Source organism: Elaeis guineensis, chromosome 4 (assembly GCF_000442705.2).
Source record: "Elaeis guineensis isolate ETL-2024a chromosome 4, EG11, whole genome shotgun sequence".
In the NCBI taxonomy this organism is placed as follows: Eukaryota; Viridiplantae; Streptophyta; class Magnoliopsida; order Arecales; family Arecaceae; genus Elaeis; species Elaeis guineensis.
The window spans coordinates 1,980,998-1,991,465 of NC_025996.2; the positions used below are offsets into that span (position 1 = coordinate 1,980,998).

At 36.6% G+C, this 10,468-nt stretch overlaps 1 protein-coding gene across 1 annotated transcript; it reads right to left on the reverse strand.

Moving 5' to 3' along the window:
• Nucleotides 1-1,436: 1,436 nt before the first annotated feature.
• LOC105044322 (malate dehydrogenase) lies at nt 1,437-10,468 on the reverse strand. Its single transcript, XM_010922176.4, has 7 exons — nt 10,186-10,468; nt 7,588-7,746; nt 7,289-7,464; nt 6,795-7,072; nt 6,548-6,683; nt 6,352-6,463; nt 1,437-1,793 (listed from the first exon to the last, which is right to left on the reverse strand). Exons 1-7 carry the CDS (start codon nt 10,226-10,228, stop codon nt 1,699-1,701), a joined length of 999 nt encoding a protein of 332 aa, XP_010920478.1. The 5' UTR covers nt 10,229-10,468; the 3' UTR covers nt 1,437-1,698.

Genomic DNA, 10,468 nt, shown 5'->3' on the forward strand with positions numbered 1-10,468 from the left:
GCGTGGAAAAATATTGGATGGTGCAGAATTGCACGCATCATTTATGGTGATTGTTTTTCGTACAAAATTGATGAAAAAAAATTTTTTTTTTTTTATATATCATATTGCGGTTCTACGTATGAATCAATCACTGCAGAGACGGTGAACATGGTACTACACTGCCTGTGATACGCAAAGAATTTCTCAGCGTGTCCATGGAATCCATCCGTTTGTACTGCCGCGTGGGTGGTCATATCATGCGCACCAGAGATGGACCCAGTGGCAAGTTGAAGAATGGGCAAGGAAACAATTTGGAGAGATCTGGGCCAAGTTGTTGCTAGCTAGCATGAAAAATGATTTGATACAGTTCTGGATAAGTAGATTGCAGCAATTTTCTGCCTGACTTGATCTATATTTCAGACAGCAAGGATGTGATGATTGATGAATATCCAGCACCACATGGCCAACAAGTTTGAGATTGGATATCGATAAACGGCGTACAGAACCTTTCTTCTGTTGTTTTTGTGCTACTTTCGAGTCCTAGCTACCAACACGGCACTCTGATGGCAATCAAATAAAAAATTTATTTCTAAAGTCCAACCATACAAAAAGGTCCCGTTCGACACGGAACCTGGCGACAAAATTCTGTCGGCCAAATAGTAGTGATGAAGTGACTACTTTTTTTCTTTTTTTTTAATGGATTCTTCTAATTTTGAAGTCAGCTAATTGCCAAGAGTATTGGTTTGTATAATATATAATCAATTCTTCCGCCAAATTTCCTTGTCATGGCTTTCCATGTCCTATCAACTGATTTTTAACTCTTATTCAAAGGGGCACCGCTATTTTTGCCATTGATCTCCAAGATAAAATACCACGTGAATCGATATATAAGAATTCAGATCCATCGAATCACTCACATTTCGTTTCCAATAGGAACAACAGCCATCAACCTATTTTGTTATCACCTTTCATTCTTTAGCGCCATGAGAATCTCTTCATCAAGTGACGACGTAAGTATAGTTACCATTACCGTACATGTTTATAGACTGGTTAATTTGTCGCATGCGATTTGATGCATATACCATACGTGTGACATCACAAATCTGATTGTCCTTGCTCGTCTTCGTAATATCATGAGCCAGCAACGAGGAAACAATCTAGATCAGTGCATGCTACAATAACAATATATGGTGAACGGGGACATTAACACATGAAATGAAATCCTAGAATTCTCCCAACCACAACAGCCTTGTGCTTGGCGCTAATCCTACCTGAAGTTTGAATCATACTGGAATTCTTTTTTTTTTTCGCATCAAATTTCCTTCTGATTTGCATGTTTTGATTTTGACATAAAGAAGAAGATTGTGTCCGCAATATGACCAAAACGACAAAACAAAATAATCATGCCCAACGAAGCTACATCTGCAACACTTCTCATGAATAAATAGTACACATCCTGATAAAAGTTACCGTCTCCGCATAAATTACCATAAATGGGTTAAAGCATACCACAGTGGCAACACGGTCTATACAACCAACGAGGTCTTATGTAAGAGCAAAAAAGAAAGGAAACATCATACATAGATCAATAGAGGCAACTTCTGCAACAATTGTTTCTGCAGAACCAAAGTTTATTTATTCAAAATCTGGAGTTACTTCTCAGTATGCAGTAACCGTAGGGCCTCTAATCACTCCAGGTGTACCCAACAAGGGAGACGTTCAAGAGAGGCATGAATATGCCAATGCCTTCTCCTCCGTCAGCTCCTCGGCAGTCGCATCCATTTTCTTTCTTGAGAACTCATCAATTGGAAGCCCTGATAGCATCAAGGCAGACATTGAAGGTCAGTCACTTTGCTTCTTTACTTTGCACTACATATCAGTTGATTATTCAGAAAGTTTTGTGGCATAAAACCATGCAGAACAAGATGACTAGTTGTATTAACAGAATATGTACTAATCTAAATAAACTACTTAGAGAAGCAGCTCGATTCTGGGAACTACCTAAATTGGATAGATCGATTCTTGAAAATAGTTAAATATGATCGATGATATTATCTAGGAAAATTTTATTCAACCAATCTGTAGAATGCAGATGATACCAAATTATGTGTAAGCATGCTGGATTCCAGACATAAGCCAGCACCATAATGCATCGGTTATAAAACTACTGCCACTATCATAGGCTGATTGACTGCTTTCTGTGAGTGCAACAACATCCAATTACAAACAAGGTTTTCATTCAGGATAGTCAGGCTGAGATGCAGTCTGGATCAGTATCAGATAGTCACTGAAATATCCGCTGATATATTATCAAGATATTGCTGAGATTTCCTGATATGCCTTTTAGAATCTTAAAATAATATTTTATTATTACATGTTCAAATCACTGTCTTAATATGGAAATCATTGCAAGTCTATTCTATTAATCAGGACCTTCAACATCTCAGTTCCCATAATACTGGTTGAGATACCAGAATTCTTTCCTATTTTTTCTTATTTCTGAATTATCTGTCTTTTCCAAGATAAACTGACATCTTGATCCATCTCAACATCGGATACCTTCCGGGATGGCTGAGATCTAGGTAGTTAAAATCTTGATTAAGACACTAAAAACAACGTCCATCACTTCATGATGATCATGACTGTTGCAACACAGACTGGCAATCTTTGTTTTACAACTGTGAAACTCAGTTTAAGTTCACCTTTCCAGCCCATGTACGATGATGCGGGAAGGATAAGAATGCCTTAAAATTACAAAACAGAACTTTATATTTGTTTTGGACAAAATCAACCAAGGGATCAACCCAACAAGGAAAAAGCAAATCTCTAGATATCAACAGTTATGGACTGTATGTCAAATGGCTCAAGTCAAGCATTACATAAGTCAATATGAGGAAAGGTTTGCAATACTAACGTGTACATCCAACGGGGGGGGGGGGGTGGGGGGAATACTGCACTGAACTGGTACCAAACTGATGCTCAATATGAAGGGTGTACCAAATGTCGGCATGCCAGATTCAACCCTGCACTGAGCGTACTAACATTATAACAAGATGGTACCGCTATAGGATCTAGTACCAAGAATGTGAACTTTGCTTGCAAGCCCATTGGATTTCCTCGATAAGATCGTTTAGGATAAAAAATCAGAGAAGATTTATGAATTGCACATCTACAATTTGGAAGGAACGAAGAGATGAGCTTAGAATAGTGGATACTTTACAACATAGAATTTGCAAAGAAATCATATAATCCAATTGGTTTCCCAAAAGAATTATGAAATTCAAGTAAGCCAAAAATAGGAGAACTATAAATCAGCACTAGTTAATTAAGGTCAGCTTAATGGCATTGGAAGTGCAGTTATGTAGAAATAGAGATGAAGATGAGAACCCACTTAAGATTGACAGACACGGGATCCCAGTTTCCACATCAGAATTTATTATACAAAATAATGGGAAAAGATCTAAACGTACGCGGCAAAACTATAGCTGGTTGGATGAAGGGGAGAAGTTCTTTAGGGCTATTATGTAATTAAAACACCTAAGAAAAAAATATAGAATGACAACAGGACCTTTCAGTATCGTATGGTTTAGAATATTGGGCAATAAAGAGGCTCCAGAAAACAAGTTAACGCAGCAAAAATGAGGACCTGACATATATGTGGGAGAATGTACAAAAACAGAGGAATAAGTATACTCAAAGAGTTGTATGAGTTATCCAAATAGCAAGTTAAGTGATGGAGAATTGGTTATGATGGTATGGGCAAGCCTAAGATGGGCTGAGGGGCTTTATTAGTTGTCAAAAGATATAATAATTAGAAGGGAAGACCTGAGCTAACATATTGTCATAGGGATATAGAAAAGCTCGATAAGAGGTATAGCCATAAGTAGGAATGCTGGGTGAACAAGGATTCTCAAAGCTCAAACCAAATGATCGGGACATAGGTTAGTCATGGTTGCAAGTATCCAAGGCAAATGTTGCTCCAGGTAAAACATTTTCAAGCTATGGTATTTCAAATTACAGATTCATTGGGCATCTCAAATGGGGAAAAGAAAGATGATTCATAGATAAACATTTTCAAGGAAATACAATAGTGATGTATGGACCCAAACATGACTTGTCAAAAAATGCAAGAAGCCTAAGTCTTAACTGCCATGACCAGAGAGGAAGAGTAGGAACAGGAATAGTATTATATATGAGAGGACCTATTCAGGCATGCATTTATTCCCACTCGGGGGTGTCGGCTAGGTCTTGGATAAAGCAAAGGACCCAAATTAAAATATTTTTAGCCAGCCTTTTTGGATGAGGTTGTGGGTCGTCATAAATGGTTTCAGAACTAACACAGCCCACAGTGCTTTTGGACTAATCACAAGGCGGTTCGACTGTTTATAATTGGACCCTTCCCTTGATGAGCCTGCTTTAGCTTAAATGGAGAGTGGTAGACCTATGCATGCATTTAGTCGCACATTTAGTGTGCATTGGGTACTCAAGCAAGGCTAATGACCCTACTTAACAACTTCAATCAGGCCTTTTTAGGTGAGCTTCTGGATCATTACAACATATTAGTTGAGATTTCTTCAATTGGTTTTTGTTTCCTATTAAAGTTGGTAGGTTCAGCCTTTACCATGAAGCCTTTGTCTACTAAGAGAATTAGGTGGTTAGATTCAGTGAAAGTAGGAAAGCAGAAAATTGTGGGTTTTATTACAGCATAAGGTAAGAACAAATCATTATTATATATCTTTGTCTTTCCCTTCAAAGCCTATGTGGTTTTTACTTTGTGAGGGAGTTTTAACAGTGCAGTCATGTTACATGGAAATACACTTGATATCAAGTTCATCTCCTCTTTTGAGTTGCAAGCATGTCAAAAATGCCTAGTGCTCCAACCATTAGGGGATGAACGCAGAAAACTTTTGTTCAAAGGAGTTACTAGAGGTTTGTAAGGTGAGGTTCATGCATAAATAAATTCCATGGCAATGAAAGTAACAAATGTGAATAACTGAAATATCAAAAAATGACTATATTCCAATAAAATCACCAATCACTATGGTCACAAATACCAAAAGAATGATTAACAAAATTATTGAAGCATAAGTAGATCCAGATTTCTCATACAAATAATACATATAGTCGTGATGAAATTTAACAACAAAAACTGTTGTTCATAGGTTAAAGAATAAAAAACATTTTTCACCCTTTTTTGCTAAAATTTTTGTTCCTCAAATTTGTGGGTTTTATTTATAAGATGCTTCCATGCATCTTAAAAAAAACATCTAACAAATTCACTATCAGGGAACTTTTAATTAATAGGATAACAATCAAACCCACTTTTCATAATTTTATAAAATTAATTGTGAAATTTATGGAAGGAAAGCAAATTAAGCATATCGCAAAATCAAGTTTCTCTCAAATATTTTTGAATTGAATAGTAAGGTCCCTTTGCATTTTAAAACATTAAAAAAAAAATCCAAATTTGATCTCGCCTGTTCAATCTATCACTTGCAAGCAATATCCTGCTGCAAACTTAAAATAATTAAAGCAAATACCCATAAACAAGACTCAAGGCTTTGTATGTGTTGAAGTCAACCAAAACCACTGAAACTAGTCAATTCCAAAAGATATTAACTGAACCCAATAAAACCTCAAAACTTTAAACCAATTCCAATTGAAACAGCCTCTGCCAAAACCCAAAACATGCACCAAACAACTCCAGCCTCTCTTAGCTTGCAATGGTCTTAAACAAATCCTATCTCACCTATGCAACATCAAAAATGTCAAGAATCCACCTTCAAGGGAATCATCAATGCAAAAAGTGCCTTCAGCTTAATTCATCCTGTAACGAGTATTATTTAGCAGAATGACATTGCACTACAGCCTGCACACGTATATTTTCTATGTGAAGTTGTGAACCAGGGAAATTTAACTACAGCACTATTGAAGGCAACTACTTTGAAAAATATGATAAACTATTGGTTATGGATGCATGACGCAACTAGGGAGAAGTAGAAGCCCTACCAGGTTAGCATAACTAGCTATAACAAAGAAGAACTTCCACCAGATTTGCACCTCCAACCACCTTTAAAGGTGAAAGACTAGCACAGAATAGACCTAAAACTTTCCCAAGTATTAAGCTCCAATCCTCTTCATCTCTTTGATGTGATAGGTGGATCACTCCTTTCAAAATCTACATGGCTTCTTCATACATATAAGAAGAAGCATGACTTTAAACAAAGACTGTACCAGATGATATTTGGACTACTCTGTTAGTTTATAATACATCTTGGGCTCAAATAATCAATGTGTTATGGATTCCATAAAGATTCAGCCGAGTGAATATAAGCATACAAGATACTGAAGTTTCCCAAGCAAGATACATACCTTGAACAATAGTCCACTCGCCATCACGACATGTCACAGGAAATGAATAAATAAGCCCAGCTGGTACATTGTATGAACCATCAGAATACACTCCCATGGAAACCCATGTTCCCTGAGATAGTGGAATGAAATACCTAGTGAGCTTCATAACAAACAAGCCAACTGAATCAGATAAAAGACAGGAACAAAATACAACCTCAGGTGTCCCAAGGACCCAATCACGTATGTGATCACAAGCAGCACTAGCTGCAGATAATGCACTTGAGAGCTTCCTTGCTTTAATGATTGCAGCACCACGTTGTTGAACAGTTGTGATAAATTCTCCCTTCAGCCTATAATAATCAGATAGCAGTACACATGTTTTAGTTACAAAACCTAGAATGCTCATGATGGATTTCAGGAACATTGCAAGCATAAAAGTACATCTCTGTGCAGACTCTTACCAATCATCATCAGCAACAAGTTCACGGGCAGGCTTTTCACCAGCTGGTGTTTTGACAGTTGCATGGTTTACATCAGGATACTGAGTGGAAGAATGATTTCCCCAGATGATTACATTCTTAACATCACTGACTTGAATGTTTAATCTCTCAGCAATCTGGCCCAGTGCCCTGTTGTGATCTAGCCGTGTCAAGCAAGTTATATTTTTCCCAGGGATGGATGGAGCGAACTCTTTCAAAATCAGAGCATTGGTATTTGCAGGATTAGCCACAACGAGCACCTGCAGGACAAAATTGTAAATTTTGGAAAAGGTCAGAATCATGCAGGCACATGTCATAAATATATAAGCAATCCACACTGAAACAGTAAGAACTATATGCAAGTTCTCTGAACTAAATTGTGCTGTGCTGCCATTTTTAAATAATATTAACGATCTACACATTTACAGAAAAGAGATGAATAAATAGATAGCATGTGCATCTGTGATGTTTCACACCTTACAGTTTGCAGCTGCATACTTTTCGAGTGCAGAGGCTTGACCTTTATAGATTGAAACATTTTTTGACATCACATCTTTTCTTTCCATTCCCTCTTTCCGCGGGAACCCACCAACCATGACTGCTATGTTGACACCAGTACAGGCCTCAACAACATCAGTTGTAGCAACAACTCCTGAATAATCATTGGAGGCATTTTGTAAGAGTAAGCATCAGGATTAGAAGGTTAAAAATGAAGCAACACTAGACTAACTGTATACAGACCAAACAGTGCATAACACAGAAAAAGAAACAATACCTTTAAGAAGAGGAAATGCTGCATCAATCAACTCCATTTTAACCCCATTAAGAGACTCTGCAGCAGGTGGAATATCAAGCATGTGCAAGATAACAGGCTGATCCGGACCTAGCATTACTCCCCGAGCAATCATAGGTACCAGTGCATATCCAATTTGCCCTGAAAATATAACATAAGTCAAAATGTTACATTGCTGCCTTTGGAATTGGGTTGAGCTCTACCTATCCTTCTCAAAAAAAGAGAGGAAAAGAGTTGAATCACTAAAGATCAAGAAGAAAATGAAAATGTCCAATAAGATGAAATTGGGAAGGAGCAGGCGTCTCAAACCAAATTTTTGCTAGAAAAGCATAGCCTTACAATGGCTTTTGATTACGAAACAGAAACTTCCTCTTTGAAGGATTTTATTTTATTTTTTTAATATCATATTACAGCTTACAAAAGGACACTGCACATGGCAGGAAGCAGCAAATAGTTTTCATTCAGCTGTAATATATATGCAGCATATCCATCTATTATTCATTATGGGCTTGAAGCTCAACTATTCAGAGTATGATGGTCATCACTGATTCATTTTGGTTGCAAAAGTCCAGATCAACAAAAGGAGTAGTCGTGAAGCAGCAAGGATGGTTTTGACACCATAATGAAGTAGTTGGCAGTCATGGCAATTTACAAGACTTCTACATGGTACCCAAAGAGACAAAATCGAACTTTTCATATGGTCAATATAAGGGAAACTACTCATTACCTAAAAAGTCAGCTAGGAAAATGGCTTTACATCAAAATTATTTGGGGTTGAGGAGAGAAAAAAGGCTGAAAGAACTTTTGAGAGGTTAATGAACTGACAATAGGAACTGGTAGAAATCAAGCAGACATTCATACAAGAAAAGGAAAAAAAACAAAGAAAAACTATAGCTTTGCAGCAAGATAAAAATATGCTATCCCCACCACCAACCCTCACCTCCCTCTTCCTTATGCTCATGCCCCATATGAAGTATAATGTCATCCTTGCAGTGTATTATGGCAAAGTAGTTAAAAGTAGTTAAGGATATATCTAAGACTTCCAGGGAATGAAACAAATATAAGCATTCTATATTAGCAACTACACCAGCACACAATATTCCTAGAAAAAAAAAGTGTCGAACAAAACAATCTCGGACAGCAAGAGCTTTTCGTGTACAAATTTCTCCATGCAAGAATGCGTACATCCAAATATCACAACCAAAGTGCATACTATATGTGACTAAACCACAAGCTAGGGCATTTATCCTATGTTTGGTTGAGGTCATGAGAGGATGGATAGATGAAATTGAAAGGACGGATGGCTTCCATCTACCATTTGGTTCAAAAAACTATAGGAAGAATGGATAAAAAAGGAGAAATTGCCCATCTACCTTGATCCACCAATTTGCATCCTCCTAAATTGGAAGGATGAAGGAAAGATCGATGGCGAATTGCAAGATGAACTTTTGCATTGACAAAATTATCCCCCATTATTTTTCTTGATGAAACTATAATACTCCTTCACTTTTTCATTCATGTTATATATATATATATATATTATTAATCATATACTATTAAATTTTATTAGTCATTATTTTAATTTTAGTATATAATTTTTAAAATTATAAATAAATAATTAGCTTATCTTCTATTTTCCTATTTATATTTACTTGTTTTAATTAACTATTTGTATAATATTAATTAACTATTTAAAATATAGTATAAATTAATTAGTTATTTATATAATTAATTCATTGATAATTAATTTATAAAATCATGTATTAAATTAAATATTTATATAATATTTATATAATTATAGATTATAAAGATTATAAGTTTATATATTATTTACTTCTTTAATATAAATAAGTGTTATAAATTGATAATAATAATATTTTAATCAAAGAATAGTTAGTAAAAATATTATATAAATATTGTCCATCATTCCTCTCATTCCTTCTGTACCAAGGAGAGGAGGGAATCATTTCTACCCATCATATGAGAGGATGAATGAAAAATCCATCTATCCTTTCCTCCATCCATCCTTTCTCCTCCATCCATCCTTCGTACCACACGGAGGGTTAATGAGAAAATGATATATTAATTGGCCCTTTAGTTTAATTATAACAAGCGAAGATCATAATTCTGGTGCACAAAGAACTTCACTTTCTCCTATTCAGAAGTCAACGGAATATAAATCAAGCCAAGAACTTGATCAGTTCTACTTCCAAAAAAAAAAAAATCAACCTTCAAAAAAAGCCACTATTTCTACTATATTTTGTCAAGAAAACTAGGTTTTTAAGGCCAGCGTTGTAAATATGTACGTCTGCCAGATATTAGCTTTGCAAACCCTAACTCTATCGAATCAACTGATCTAGTCCCACAAAAGAAGATGCATAATAGCTTCTCCTTCACAAGATCACCAAGCGAACAAAATACGATCATAAGAAATCACGGAGATCGATTCGTTGGAGATCCAAAATCGAAAGTTCATAGCCGTAGTTCTGATCAGATCCGAGATCGATTCATAAGCTATCTTTTACTGCAAGAAGAGATCGAAACCGATCATCATGGGTAAAGGGGGATAGGATCGAATACCTGCGGCGCCTGTGACGAGAACTCGGACAGGATCCTTCGCCATGGACGCTGAGAGAAGAAAGGAAGCTTCTAGAACGACAAGGAAATACGAGAATGAGCGATCAGGAAAGTGGCGACGGCCTAGGGAGCAAAAGAGGCATTTATACACGGGCGATCGCCAATCGAGGAGATAAGGAGGACGATCATCGGTTGTTGATTCGATAGAGCCTTCTGGATTTCACGAATCACGTTGCGCCACTTTTGCGAAGGAGCGGCTTTCTGGGCCACTCCGTGTCCGCATCCT

Coding starts and splice junctions, on each gene's coding strand:
- LOC105044322 (XM_010922176.4), bottom strand. CDS start 10,228: ATGGCGAAGGATCCTGTCCGAGTTCTCGTCACAGGCGCCGCAG. Junction 6,684..6,794: donor CTTGTTGCTGATGATGATTG/GTAAGAGTCTGC, acceptor TGATTATTATAG/GCTGAAGGGAGAATTTATCA. Junction 6,464..6,547: donor GGGTCCTTGGGACACCTGAG/GTTGTATTTTGT, acceptor CCACTATCTCAG/GGAACATGGGTTTCCATGGG.